The sequence below is a fragment of the Rhincodon typus genome, chromosome 8, assembly GCF_021869965.1.
Source record: "Rhincodon typus isolate 14 chromosome 8, sRhiTyp1.1, whole genome shotgun sequence".
Classification (NCBI taxonomy): Eukaryota; Metazoa; Chordata; class Chondrichthyes; order Orectolobiformes; family Rhincodontidae; genus Rhincodon; species Rhincodon typus.
The window spans coordinates 31,198,922-31,214,891 of record NC_063339.1 but is presented as its reverse complement, the minus strand read 5'-3'; the positions used below and the strand labels follow the sequence as shown (position 1 = coordinate 31,214,891).

General features: G+C 40.3%; 1 protein-coding gene across 1 annotated transcript in view; it reads left to right on the top strand.

Moving 5' to 3' along the window:
- The window catches only part of mdga2a (MAM domain containing glycosylphosphatidylinositol anchor 2a), a 570,544-nt gene that overhangs the window by 54,240 nt on the left and 500,334 nt on the right, over window positions 1-15,970 (top strand). The window contains exon 4 of the mRNA XM_048600082.1: window positions 9,832-10,028. Coding sequence (XP_048456039.1) covers window positions 9,832-10,028 — 197 coding nt within the window. The remainder of the gene's footprint in view (window positions 1-9,831; window positions 10,029-15,970) is intronic.

Genomic DNA, 15,970 nt, shown 5'->3' with positions numbered 1-15,970 from the left:
TCCTCCTGGAATGTCACACTACTGGTATTGTATAGATCCTCCAGTCAAACTAACACAAAAGAATGGCAGATAGGTTGTCAATACCAGCCAGTTCTGAACAAAGGGAGAGCTATCAAAACTCCTTATATCTGAGATAGCACTAATGGTCCCACAGTTAACTGCTACAAAACACAATGTGTTTTCAAAAGACACATCAAAGTGAACTTATTTCCTACCCTACAAGAAGTACATTACTAGGCCTTGAGAGCAATCCACCTACATCTGAGCTTGTACAGAAAAGAATTCTACCAGATCAGCCAACTGCAAGAACTCATTTTTTAAAAATATATTTGTTGTGGGATGCGGGTGCTGTTGGCTACATTAGTATTTATTACCCATCCCTAATTGCCAGTTAGGAATCAACCACTTTGCTGTGGGCCTGGAGTAATACAGAGACCAGACCAGGTAAGAATGGTGGATTTCATTCCCTAAAGGCTATTAGTGAACTGGGTAGGTGTCTTTTTAAACAGCAATTGCTATTAGACTTCCTTTTAATTCTAGGTTTTGTTTAGTTGAATTTAACTTTCAGCAATTGCCATGCTGGGATTCAAACCAGATTCAAACTAGAACATTGGTTGAATTGCTAGTCCAGTGACATTACCACTATGCTAACATCTTCCCATCATAGTAACTAGACATTGACTTACTAGGCTTAAATCCATGTGAATTAATACCATAACCATTCTTTTTCCCGGTAATTTTTCTTTTCCATTGTTTGCCTTTCTTTCTTCCCCTGCAATGTGTCTGTGTGTGTGTCTGTGTGTGTGTCTGTGTGTGTGTGTGTGTGTGTGTGTGTTGGGGGGCCGGTGGTGAACCATATACCCTGGATTGACTGCTTGCATAAATCATTCAAACCACCCAATTAACAATAAAGAGTATCAGAGATAGTAGGAACTGCAGATGCTGGAAAATCTGAGATAACAAGGCTGATGATTTCTGATGAAGGGTCTAGGCCCGAAACGTCAGCCTTCCTGCTCCTGTGATGCTGCTTGGCCTGCTGTGTTCATCCAGCTCTACGCCTTGTTATCTAACAATAAAGAGTGTTTGTTGTGAATCATTTAAAGACTGCTGTTCACAAGTAGAGGATTTTGGGAGGCATGCACAACAACATAACTTCAAAGATGAAATGCATAAAAATGAAATCTAAATTTAAATCCAGCCCTATTAAGGACAAAAAAGGAGAACGGAGCTAATAATTCAATTCACTTCTCCCCTGTGTTGGTGACAGTACTCTTCACTGAAAGCTCCCTATGTGGCTATACTTTGTACTATCTGCTCTGATCAAACTGCTAGTGATAGCATTGTGTCTGTCATCATGAAATATCTCCCCTCACTCCATTCCTTCCTTCAAGGATATTGCTACTTTTCACCCTTCTGTCGCCTTTGAAATTCTTTTCTCGACCGTAAATCCTTTTCTCCCAAAACTGTACCTAAGATTCTTGTCGAAATATCGGTCCTCCTTTCCTCCCTCAATTTCTGGGTTAACACCATTGTTATGGGTATGGAACTTGGCTATAAGTTTCTGCTCAGCAATTCTGCATTGTTGTGTATCTCGAAGGCCGCCTTGTAGGATACTTACCTGAAAGTTGGAGGCTGAATGTCCTTTACCCCGCTGAAATGTTCCCTGGCTGAGAGGGAACACTCCTGCCTGGCGATTGTTTTGTGGTGTCCATCCGTCATTGTTGTAGCATGTGCATGGTGTCATTGATATACCATGCATCAGGGCATCCTTTCCTGCAGCGTATGAGGTAGACAACATTGGCCGGGTCACATGAGTATGTACCGTGTAGGCGGTGGGTGGTGTTCCCACATACGATGGTAATATCCACGTCGATGATCTGACAAGTCTTGCAGAGGTTGCCATAGCAGGGTTGTGTGGTGTAGTGGTCGCAGTTCTTCTGAAGGCTGGGTAGTTTATTAATCGGATCATTGGTCATTCCTTCACTTGTTATTCAGCTATTGACATTTTGCTTACATCGTTTGACACAATTGATCACCTGCAAAGGCTTGTTATTCAGCTGGTGACACTCCACTCACACTATTTGTATTTACCTTTTGACACTCTTAATTACCTAGAATTGTCTTGCCATTATCTGTCCGCATATAAATTCTGTGCCTGTGCACTTCCCTCTGCTTCACCTGACGAAGGGTTGTGCTTCAAAAGCCTGTGATTTCAAATAAACCTGTAGACTATAACCTGGTGTTGTCTGACTGCTGTCAAAAAAATAAACTAAAACAATGTTTAATAGATGTGCCTTGTAACAAGGTCATTTCAGTAATGATAAGAAAAACAATCTGATAAGGCAGAAGTTCATCAAAATTTATGGAGTGAAATCATTTGTGGTCTCAGAAAAGAAAACCAATGGGTCAAGGTCTGATAAATGGGAAATTCATTAACCTAACGTTCATAATGTATTTCAATTTACAAATTCTTTTGGATAGCTTTATGGGTTATCAATACTAAAACTATTGTAACTTTATTAATTTATTTTCAAATATTTATAAATTAGTTTATGGAACTAAGGAAGCTTATGGAGCTCTATAGGAATGTATGAATTAGATATGGTGTAGATATATCCTTGTTTAATAATTTTATCTCTCCTAATACTTCATCAGTGTTTTAATGACACTTCCTCTAGCTTTTCCAATGGAGAAGCATTTTGGATTTCATTGTAAAGGCTTCCTGTCCATCTCAGGAACTATGCTAAAAATATACAGCAGGTAGAATTGTATCTTAAAGACAGAAACCTTTTTACTATCAGAATTGGATCTCCCAGGAGTAATGAAAATTTGATGTGAAATTAAGTTTTGCTTTTCTCTTTACAAATTTTGACTGGGTTATATATTTCTGAAAAATTCTCTCATTATTTCAAAATTCCAGCATCTGCATTATCACTTTTACTGTAACAAACAGTCTAAGACCACATTCTCCAATAGATTGTGAAAGATTACCTATGTTTCAGATTATTAAACTACCATTCAAACACAATAGATGGATCCGAATATCCTTCCGTAACTAGTGATCAGTTTTTGGAATGTTCATGAAGAGAAAAGACAATCAGCAACCTCTTAAATTACATTGTCAAGGGCATTTTGGCATTCAACTTTGGAGTGTGTACATAAATCCCCCCAATGCAATCAAGAAAGATGCCAAACAGATCATTGTCGCTTTGTTCTTGCATCCATCCTAATGAATGATGAGAGAAGAGCTCTGGCACCAGCCAATGAATAGATCATCTATCTTTCTCTCTCAACTAAGTAAAACTTACGTACAAGAAGCACAAAACAAATCTATTCATCGGGGGTGGGGAGACAGTTGCAGTGGGGGTTGTTGGGGGGCTAATGAAGCACATGAAGAAAATTACTTCATATGAGGAAAATGTACATCTTGAGAACAAAAATGTGGTTTAGCTTAATGGAAATTTTATTCTGAAGAAGCCACAATGAAAGAGAACAATCTGTTTTATTTCTAAGTCATATTTTCGTTCATTCTAACCACAAACCTCGGTAACAAATACCCTCATTGACAGATTTCCTCCGAATAATGAAATGAGTATAGAATATCCCCCTGTGTACATTTCCAGGAGCTCTTCAATAGAATAAATAATCTTTAGCTTGAATGAGGTTTAGATTACATTTATTGAACTTTTAATGGCTTTAATGTGATTGTTTTAATGACAGTTTTAAAACTGTAATGTGGGCAAAAGCAATCCATATCCCAAGAATAGATCTACTCCTGTGAACAGTTAATGTAAATGTTTGGTGTGTTTGCTGAGATTCGATCTTGAGTCAACAGTCACTTCATGGCTTTCGCACATTATTTATTTTCTATATATAGGGTTAATCACCATAAGCTTTCACACATTTTTGAAAACTACTTTGATGCCTATTTACAGAACAATGTTTAGTATCCTTTGCTAATTTTACCAATCCCAAAACAACAAAAAGAAAAATCTAAAGGTTTATCTTATTTAACTTTTTAATAATGCCAATTCCACTTCAATTTAAAAATTCACCAATGATAATTAAAAATCAGCATTGAAGTTGGGGTTAATGTACAAAACATTAAAGGACCAATATCTTGATTAGTTTGAATTGAAAACCATGCTATGGTCTGACTGCTTTCTGGTCCCCTCTCTGTTAGGGAAGTGTAAATAACCTTATTCAATAATGGTTCCCCACAGTTCAGCCTGTGTTAGTCTTGTTTAGTGCAATAAACAAAACGAAGGTAACTCCGATGTTGGGTGAGAATTATCTTTCACAATTATTTTGATTCATGCGCAGAGTCTCTAATCCCTGATGATATTAATGCTCCCTGTGTGCTGCATATCTCCCTTTCCAAGATTTCTCTGACTAACTCATTCACAAACTTTTGAATACAGAAGCCAAGGCAAGTATAGGGATGTTGTAGGGTAAGGGGCAATGGTGTTAGAAAGACTTGTTCCTCTTGCTTCCAGATGTTGCAGCAGACTGTCAATGCAGACATTGATCTATTGATGCATCCTATGTGGACTTGAAGTTGGTATCATGCTAGCACTGTTACATTCTTAGCTACACAGAGACTCAAACAGACAGATGTAGTGGTGAAACAATGGACTTTATACAAATGTGAGACTTCATATGAAGTGCAATGTAACCTGTGCCATGAATGTGCCCTCAATATGGTTTCCTCTTTCTTTCATTCTCACTGTATCTTAGTGTAGTCCGTTGTTCCACATGTGGGTGGAGAGAGCCTGCTCTGCAGTGAAGCCTGGTGACCAAGGAGGTTTGGGTGTGCAACCTGGGGGGTGGAGTAGAATCTTTTGTGACATACAGAGGGGCTGCTAGCCGGAGGCAATTTGACCCTCCTTGGGGTTAGCAGGCAGGATGAAGCTGGGGAGCCTGACCACCAATGGACTTTCCTGACCTGTCCTGAGTAAGGAAAGGATACCTGGAGTGCATGCCGGGTTCCCCATCCCTCTGTTTGCAATAAGAAATCCTGAGGACCAAAGGCTGGTGTGGGACGGCGGAGTGTAGACGTGGGCCTCCTTCCAGCAGCCCCAGCTCTCCATGACAGACATCAACTTGTCCACAGAGATGGACAAATGGTCGCATGACTCTCTGCACTGCTACAGCTTCTGGGCAGTGAGAGCCTTTGTGTCCCACACACCTGTCTGCTGCTCGAGTCCGTCTCTGTGCATCTGGGCAAAAGTCCTTGATGGCCAACCACCACAGGGTTCTCTGCTGCCTGGCACTGAACAGGTGTCTGCTCTCCAGCAGTCCTCTGAGTGCCAAATGGCCTGAGGTATCTCTTCCTGGGCCAGCAGTGAAGCCGAGGTACTCACCAGTTTATGCTCACTAAAATTTGAAAGCTCATGTTCCCAGTCAGGTGTCAGAATGTGGGCTGCTGAGTGTGCAGGGGGCAGCCTGGGGCCTGAGTAGGTGGTTTCTGGGGGAGCAGGCCATTTCACCGCAGACCTGGTGGAGATGTTGGCATCACTTGCAAGATAAAAGGTAATGAGGGTGTGATAACCTGAGGTAAGCCATGGTGTGTAATGACTGACACTGACAATGAAGTTAATGTGGGAGTTGCAGTGGAATCATCATAGATTCCCTTCAGTGTGGAAACAGGCCCTTCAGCCCAACAAGTCCACACTGGCCCTCAGAGCATCCCACCCAGGCCCATCACCCTATAAAACACCTGAACACTAGGGGCAATTTAGCATGGCCAATCCACCTAGCCTGTACATCTTTGGACCGTGGGAGGAAACCGGAGCACCAGAGGAAACCCACGCAGACACGGGGAGAATGTGCAAACTCCACACAGACAGTCGCTTGAGGGTGGAATCGAACCCAGAATGAAGAAGAGTAATTACTCAGTTGGTTTGACATGGATATATTGGCATCTCCACAGAATTGATCCCAATTCCATTCTGTGAGGGCCCAGAATCTCTCCTCACCAGGGCTGAGGAGTTAAATGTCTGCTCTGTTATGGGCTGCATCCTCCTGCAATGAAAAGGAGGGATTGAATGAACTGAAAGTAAGTGGCAGGGGTTTTCCGGCTGGTGCAAGTGGGGTGGTGAGGTATCCAAGTAAGCAAGTAGCGGAGGCCATGCAGGGTACATGGTATGGGAGATCGGTGAGGGGGAGGGGTATACGTGGAGAGGGGCATGGGGGTGTTGGGGCATGGATGAATGGTGATGAAAACAAGAGAGGAAAGTTGTTGCAGGTGACAGTGAGGGTGACAGAGTATGAGCCTTGGTTGGACGTGGGAGTAACAGGGAAAAGGTAATTGTGGGACAGCAGAGAGATGAATATGGCAGTTACCCTGGCATGTTATTGTCAGTCATATGGCATCTCTTGCGATTATTCCACACCATTGAGATGGCAGTGACTAAGATGATGACCTCCAGGGTACCAGGAGGCTGGTGGCGTGGCCTTCTCCAGTGGTCTTTTGGGAACAGCATGCCCATCCTCTACACCACCCCATCCATCAGGACCTCAAGTCCCAGTCAGAGAATCACCGTGCCATCCCCCAACTTCTTTGAAATGTTCAGAATAATAAATCAAATCAAATCCCTACAGTGTGGAAGCAGGCCATTCGGCTCATCGAGTCCATATCGACCCTCTGTATAGCATCCTATTCAGACCTACACTGCCAGCCTATCCCTGTAACCCTGACTAATCCACCTGGCTTGCACATGCCTGGACACAGTGACATATGTTTCATTTGTAACTGCAGTAAAAACAAATATGAAACCCAATGTGTTAGATTGTTCCTGTTAGTTTGGTCATATTTTATTCTGGGAAATTTTGTGCATGTACTATCTTATGTTTTAATGTACAATTCTTTTTAAAGTGGGCTGGCTTGTGGTATATTGTAAGATCTGAGCATTTTGTCATGTTGCCCTCTCTGTTGCTCCCTCTGTTGGGGAGGCTTCAATAAAGCTGGTTTATTAATCTTGCATATAGATGAGCAGGCGATGGTCCTTCTCTGTAACAGGGGCTCCACCTTTTCACAGGTTGAAGTGCTATACTAAAGAAAGGTGTAGTGATTATAATGAGGTCAACAATATGGATGCCATAGAATATGAGTTCCATGATTGGGGCTGTTAACCTGGTCCTGACAGACATAAACAGGAGTGTTAGTGTCAGTTCACTCTGAGAGTTGGCTTTGAGGAAGCCAGACTAGTGCCAAATACTATTTACGTGTAAATAAAGGGTGACTTGGTGATGGGATGCCGACCTCTGTGGAGTTATTTCATAAGGTGTAACAGAGCTTAAAAACATGACTGCGAATTCATGACATTACCTCTCCCGATAAGCTGTCAAATCTAAGGGAAGACAACTGTTTGACATCAAGTCTGAGATTTTTTGTATAATTAAGTGGGTACTCATTAATGAGTATACCACTAGATTATTGCGAGTGTGCAGTATTCTGATTCGAATGCATAATACTGCTTGTACACTAACTGTCAGTCTGCAATGTCTTGCAGTGACTTTGATATACAGGTATTGACTAGTAACTAAGGGCTTCAGTTGCAAGTAGTTTGTTTGGTAGCGCTCTTTAATTAGGATTTGTGTCTACTGTTGAATAATTAGAGGCTACTAAAGAGACCTTGTGTAACTTTTAGCAGTCATTGACCAGCAATACATTTTAATTAGTTTGAATCATGGCGATTTCAGGGAAGGCTGTATAGGCAGCGCTGGTGGTTGTTAATTATTTAAATCTCAATGGCTATGTTGTTCTTCAGTGAAGCCTTGAATTAGAAGACTACATGTGTTATAATTTCATTCTCAATATGCTTGTACTTTAATAATTATTCTGTCCCTTTTAACTCAATTTCAAACCCTTAATATTCAACTAAGATTGATAACTTTTATAGTGATTCATTTTAAACCTATTTCAATCTGAGAAATTTGGATCTTACACTCCTTCCATCAATCTACATTGTGTGAACAAAATTGGAAAAAAAAAGATAATTTCATTTTCTGTCATTTAGTGGTTGAGATCTACTATATTCATGATCACAATAAAATTTAACGTTGCACATGATCACTGTCCACAAAGCTTAATTGTCCTGATATTAATCCAGAGTTGTAGTGAGTTGGAGTGGCAGCTGGTACAAAGTTTAGTCGTTGGGAAACTTGTATTCTCTGAGATCATGACAAATTTAACTGCAGGGCATGATTAGTATTTTTGGAATCAGTTTCCCAGGGACCTTACAGAGGTTGATAAAATCATGAGGAGTTTAGAAAGGCTGAATAGCCAAGGTCTTTTTCCCAGTGTAAAGAATCCAAACTAGAGGGCATAGCTTTAAGGGGAATAATTTAAAAAGGACATGAAGGGTAACTTTTTCACACAGAGGGTGTTGTGTGTATGGAATCAGGTACCGGAGGAAGTGATGGAGGCTGGTATGATTCCATCTGGGTACAAGAATGTGAAGAGTTTAGAGGGAAATGGGCTAAACATGGCAAATGGGATGAGATTAATTGAGGATATCTGGTTGGCAAGGTTCTGTTTCTGTGCTGTACATCTCTATGACTCTATGATTCAATTTAGTCAGCCTGATTGTTGGTTAGCTGTTGGGCAGGTTGGTCCTCAGCATCTGGCTACAGCAGGCAGAAGCAGGGAGACAGTGGATATTGAGGGGCATCAACAAACTTCTTGGGGAAATCAGAGGAAGAGGAGAGAAGATTTCAACAAGGCTTGAAGATCAAAGAGGAGTGGTTGTGATATTTCTGTAAATGACAGGGGAGCTGTAAGAGAGGATATCAGGTCAAAGTAGACATCAGGAGAACATTGATTCATGAACAACGGTTTGATTGCTGTGAACATAGAAAGGTGTCCCTGGTGGGACAGTGGGAAGCAATCCTCCTCCTTGAATACAAGCAGTGCTGGCAAAGACCTTGCTTATTTTTTGCAGGAGTTTATTCCTACCTTAGTTCTGGAATTTTCTGAGATCTGGAAAACCCAAGCAGGCACCACTTAACGTTGGAGCAAGAAAAAGAAGCTCCATGACCAACCCACTTTCCAGCAATAGGTTGGTCAGTCACCTGCTATCAAAATTGGAAGTTTTGGAAGCTTTGGGACATGTTACCTTCATACTTGAGATATTTTCTGTTCATGCTATGACACAAATACATGCATTTGGATGAAGGTAGGGTCAGTTAAAACTCCTCTTCACTGGGTGAAATTTTAACTTATGTAGAACCTGCATGGCGTTAAAACAGCCTATTAGCTCCAGGTTGCTCATGCCTACAGTTTGTATTAGTTGTGCATTCTCATTGATTTCAATCTCTCTCTTAGTTACAGCCTCTTAGGGTCCAGTTTGAACTGCCTAAATCTAGTGACTATGTCTTACAGCAAAATCTACCTTTACTTGAATGTTGATCAAATCTAAATTGAAAAATATGCTTAGAAAGGCCACGGAGCACTTAATCTTAGACTGACGCAGACATGAGCACTTCTCAGGAATTGAGACTGAGACACTTTGACAGAGTTGAGGGAAAGTTGGTCACTCCCTGAGAATGTTTGTTGTTGACAGGATTCGAAACAAATAGAAAATGTTTCTTGCCATTGACATTAGTAACCTTAAACACAAATTTCATAAAACTGAGTAGCAGAAAAACATAATGATATGTCCCCCATCAGTTTATGTCATCGGGAAGTTAAATGAGTACTCCGCTTCTGATGCTGTAGCTAACACTTCACCTAATATTTCCGATACAAATTCCATAAACAGTATTAAAAATGATGGATATTAAAAGTTGTGCAACTCAACTGAAGATTTTTCTTTTTGTCTTTTGCAGATTTGGATGATCCTGTACTGACGATACATCACAGTATAGGTGAAGCAAAGGAATTGTTTTACTTTGAAAGAACTGTGTTCCTTAGGTGTTCAGTCAATTCAAATCCCCCTGTCCGATACAGTTGGCGTCGAGGAAGAGAAATTCTATCACAGGGATCAGACAAGGGAATTGAGATCTATGAACCCTTTTTTACCCAGGTACATTATAAATCTTGTTGTCAATGTCTGAACAAAGTAACTGAATCTCATTTGATTTGTAGTAATATAGCAGATGTGACTTGCTTGTCAATGGTCTGGTTGAAAATGCATCCCAGTATGATGCATTCCAAATTGGCTTAAACTTTGGGGTAATGGCTCAGGAGCATAATCTAACTGCACTCTTCCTCCACGATCACTTTTTGATAGTTCAGCCAGTCTCCAGAATGTCTGCATAAGGAGTATTTGCACATGGACAATCTGCCACACAACAAAACTTTTGATGCAAATTAAGATATAACAAATTAAATGAATAAAGCTGATATTGCTGGTGAAATAGTGCAATATGGAAGTCCTCTGATATCACATGTAAAATTTTAAATATTTCTTGTTAAAATATACTTTAATTATCTATTTTTAATATAAAATGCAAAAAGCAAAACTTTTGAATTTGCATTTATTTTACTAACGCTCTTCTAACTGGTCTAATCACAGCATGCTGATTAATAGTAAATTGTGCTGATGGAAGCATTTCACATAACTGCAGATTTTGCACACCTCCCACCCCATTTTTTCTCCATGGCACCAATTTTGTGACAAGATCAAGCTGTGTCACTAATCAGAGAGATATGTTTTCTAACAACAGTATGCTCAAGTGATCCAAGATTAATGCATCCTCTTTGACCCAAGGTCTGTCCACTTAATTGTATAATGATAAAAGCCTCAGATTGTGGTAATGGCCTGGAGCAGATGAACAGACAGATGGAGCAGCTCTCTTTCAGCATTTGTACAACTATAGCTATAGGATTTTCTAAACGTTGTTCAACCGTCACTAGCTATTGAATTTAATTTATGAAACATAAAAACAATTGGACCCTTCGTAATACCGATTTGTCCATTTGAAAGGATAGGAGTAAAGTGTGTCTTATTGTTGTGCCACAAATGTGTTGAATTTTACTATTGATTTCAGGAGATGAATAGTAAAAGGAAGTACTATAAACATTCTAGCATTCTCAGCGCAGGTTGCCCATCTGAATTTTAGATAATATTAACTGAAAGAAATATCCCACCATTATAATTTCAGGGAAACTGCAGGGTTTTGCTTCACCCAAAGTCGCAACATCAGACAACTTGCTCAAGCGTGCTCCAGCTGTCTGCTTTTGCCACTATTCCTAATTAAAGAAAAAACATCTGCTTCCAGAAGTCACTGTCTACTAAATCTATTTTACAGTTCAAACTCTACACTTACATTTATCACAGATGAAGTGATATGGTAAATTGGATTAATGTGTAATTACAATTGCTTTTGTTGTTTTGATAGTTGAATTAACATTAAAAAGGTGCAAAGTTATTGATAATAAAAAAAAGTTGATGTTTGAGCTGAAGAATTACCTGCAGCCGCCTTCACCAAAGTAGAGAGAAAATTCCTCCTGTTCACCTGATGGTTTAATTGAATTTGAGAATACAAATCCTTGCAGGTTTCATTATCTACTTCAATATTCATCCTAAAAATTAATTTCTTAGTAGATGATGCTGCAAATTAAATTGATATCAACTATCATACCAACTTTGGAACAAAATTTTTACATTTTTAAAAAATGCTCATGAAACTGGGCTGTTAGTCCTAACATGTCCTTGAATTATCAACAGTTCAGGATGAAGTAAGACTGCAAATTGTGTTAGCCATAGTTCAATGGGTAGTACTCCAATGGCTGAATCACAAGGATGTAAGTTGAAGGTTCATTTGATGACGAGAGCAAGGAAATATAGTTTGACACTCCAGGGCACTACTGAAGGAATTTTGCATAGTCAGAGGTATGTTTTTCAGATGTGATATTAAACCACTAATACATTTGCTCCCTCAGTTAAAAGTAAAAGTTGCTGTGGCATTATATTGAACAGCCAAGAGAGATTTCCCTGTATCCCCTTCAATCAATATCACACAGGCAGATTATCTTGCCATTATCACATTGCTGTTTGTGGGAGTGTGCATTGTGGAAATTGACTTCCTCACTTCCTATGTTACAACACTGACTACACTTCAAAAGATACTTTACTGTGTGTCAATTGTTTTGTGATGACCTGAGATTATGGAAGGGTCTTTATTAATGCATTTCTTACTTTACTGTTTTTTTTAAACTGAAAGTGAGAAGGGTAGCATAGTGATAACGTAATTTAGCCATTAATGCAGAGGCCTGGATGAATGCTCTAGAAACATGATTTCAAATCCCACCAAAGCAGCTAAGGAAATTGAAATACAATTAACTTTAAGAAATCTGGAATAGAAAGCTAGTCTCAGGATGAGAGTGACATTATAAGTCAATCTGGTCATTAATGAGTAAAGAAAATCTTTATCTGTTCTGGCCTATGTGTAATCTGAAATGCGTGGCATTGTAGTTGACGCTTAGCTGTCCTCTAAAATTGTCAAGCAAGTCCCCCTGGTATATCAAATGAGAATATGATAGGGCAAGCGTCACCATTGACTTAGGTATCAGATGTGATATGACCAAGGTACACAGAAACTGCAGATGCTGGAAATGTGAAACTTAAATAGAAATTGCTGCGAAAAAGTCAGCAGGTCGAGCAGCATCTATGGAGAGAAAGCAGAGGCAATGTGTCCGGTCCAGTGACCCTTCCTCAGAATTGGAGTACTGGATGAGACAGATTCATAACAGTTTATAATAGTTTAAAACTGAAAAACCTGAGTATCATTGGGTGCTGTGAGCCAACATTTGCAGGAGAACTATATTTTTCATAATTCATAAACTCATTTTGCTCCTCAAACCTGCTTTGCCATTCAATGAGATTATGGCTGATCCGATCGTGGCAGCAACTCTACCTTCTAACCTAGCCCTAGTAAGATTTAACTCCCCTGTTAATTAAGAATCTATCTATCTCTGCCTTAAAAAAAAAGGACTCTGTCTCAACTGCACTCTGGGTAAGAGAGTTTCAAACATTTGAACACATGACAGGAAGAAATTCCCTCCTCTTCTTCTAAAATTTTTACATTGGCCCAGATTTTCTGGATGGTTAGGCAGTTGTTATTCCAGTTGAGTTCAGTTACACATGGGGACCCTTTGGAATCCCCATATTAGTACAAGAATGAGAGGTGACTTTACCAAAACATACATTTTTCTTAAGGGACTTGAGAGGGTGCTTGTAAAAAGTTTGCCCTTGTGGGAGAGTTTAGGGCCAGAGGGCATACTTTCTGAATAAAGGGTCCCACATTTAACACAGAGGTCAGGAGAAATTTCTTCTCTGAGGGCTGCGAATCTATGGAATTCTTTACTGCAGAGGGCCATCTGGGTTGGTTTGATAAGTATATTCAAGGCTGAGACTGTCAAATTTCTAACAACTAACTGAATCAAGGTTATGAGGGATAGGTAGAAAAGTGGAGTTGAGAATTATCAGATTATCCATGATGTCATTGAATGGCAGACACTCAATGGGTTGAAATGGCCTATTTCTGTTCCTATATTTTATGGAATTGCCCAGGATTTTGAAGATTCCACTGCAATCGTTTCTACCTGCAATCCACCAAAAGTCTCCATTTAAATCAAAGAATTCAGATGGTTCTGATAAAATGAAGGAAACCGACACTGAGGAAAAATAGGATGATTAAACCTATAGTCTAACTTCTTGATAGCTGTTCAGCTGACTCCATACTTACCTCACACACCCTCAACTGCATCTCCCCCGGAAGATGTGCATTCCACCAACCCTGATGAAATTGTTGTTCTCTGCACCTCAGCGACCCCCTTGCCCTCCACCATACCCGACCATCACTTGCCTTACTCTGTACCTCGCACCCTCCCCCACCCCTGCAGGTGGACATGCTGCCTCCTTTCCCATTCTGTCCTCAAAACTCCTTACCCTGCTGCTGGATCCCAGCAACCACCCAAACCCAATACCCACTCTCACCGTTGTATCACTTCCTGCCCCCCTTGTGAGCTTGCACTTGGCATCCTATCCATCTGGCAGGCTACCTCCTACCAGCTGGCACCTTGTCCTTTAATCACTATATCCTCACACTTTAATATGTGCTTATGTTTTAACAACAGCTGTCAATGAGTCTGCCTATGATTTTGGATGTTTACATTCCTGAGTATGACAGCTCACTGCTGTGAAAGGCCCTCTGGTTTATTTTCCCCTGTAGGTCTGTACTATAAAAGAACTGACAGAATGAAAGCACAGCTCTGCATTTTGGAAGGTACCCTGATCAGAATCTCCTCTCGGGAATATGGAGCTCCCTCCTTTCCTTTGGAAAAAGAAGGGGCAAAGTGGCAACCTGCATGAGATTGCTACTCCTCAGAAAATCTGGCACTTCCTGTCCTCCTTGTTCTAGACATTTCCACAAGAGGAAACATCCTCCGAAAGCAATGGAGGCATCATGAGGTAGTTAGAGCAAAATGATGCTGCAACCAGCAGAACTGATTAAAGCTCTGCAGTTTCGCTATGGACAGTTGTGTGTGGTACTAGACAATTAAACAACTAATGGTAGGATTATCATGAAGAGTCATGGGACTCAAAACATTAACTTTGCTTTCTCCCAACAGATACTGCCAGACTTGCTGAGTTTTGTCAGCAGTTTCTGTTTTTGTTTCAGAGCATCAGCATCTGCAGTTTTTTGTTTTACTATAACTAATGGCAGGAGCAAGGTTCTCAGCGACCTCAATTTTGTGAAGGCGTAACACAGCCAGCAAAGTCCCTTTTGAGTGGACACAAATGTGGAAGATGGAGTATAATGTGGAAAAAATGTGAGGTTGTCCACTTTGGGGGCTAAGAGTGGAAAAGCTCAACATTTACAACAAAATCACATACTTACTCTTCTTCTGGAATTCAGTCCTTTTAATCAATGAGGACCAATTGAATACCCCAATATCTAGCATGGAGGAAGATGGTTGTGATTGGTGGAAGCCAACCATCTCAACCTCAGAATATTGGTTCAGGAGGTCATCTGAGCAGTGCCGTAGGTCCGATCATCTTTAGCTACTTCATCAATGGCATTTTGTCTATCATATAACCAGAACGGGAATGTTTGCTGTTCGGTTCAGTCCTATTATGGGTTCTCACATAATAAAGCAATCTCTGCCGTCACACAACAATACCCCAAGTTCAAGCTTGGGCTAATAAGGAGCACTATACATTCATGCCATGTAAGTCGTAGGAAATGACCATCTCCTCTTGACATTCAAGGGCATCTACATCTTTGAAACACCCACCATCAATATCTGCAGGCTTTCCATTGACCAGAAACTGACCTGTGCATGGCATGTAAATAACATGGCTACAAGAGCAGTTCAGAGGCGAAGAATTAATTCATTTACTAACTCCCCAAAAGGCACAAGTCAGTCAGAGCCAATTGTTGTGTTTTATATTTATATTATGTAAGTTTTATGTGTGTAACATGAGCTTTATTTCCAAGTGCCACTGAAATATCCATTCTTATGCTTTGGGCTTTTTGCTTTTGGGATTGCCCAGCACACAGATTAATCATAAATAGTGCAAATGAACAGTCAGACAAGTCTAGAAGTATTATACCGCAGACACTGAAAAGAATGAAATAGAAACAAAATTGACACTTCCATAGCCTCCGTAGAGAGTAACATTGGGTAAACAATTCAGGTTGATTGTCCTTTCTGATAACTGTCAAATGGTCATCGATCTCAAACATTAACTCAATCATCTTTTCTTCAGAGATCATGAGTGACTTGTTAAGTGTTCCCAGAGTTTTCTGTTCCTTTACAAACTCAAAACATATGGGTTGGGTTATGCCAGTCAGACCTTCAGTTTTGCCCTGCCATTCAATAAGATCATACCTGAGTTGATTATTTCATGTTCCCACTCACTCCAATATTTTTTCACATGTGGGAAATTGGGGACACTTCCAGTGTCCATGGTGACCACATATGCAGGAAATGTGTTCATCTGCAACTCCTGATTGA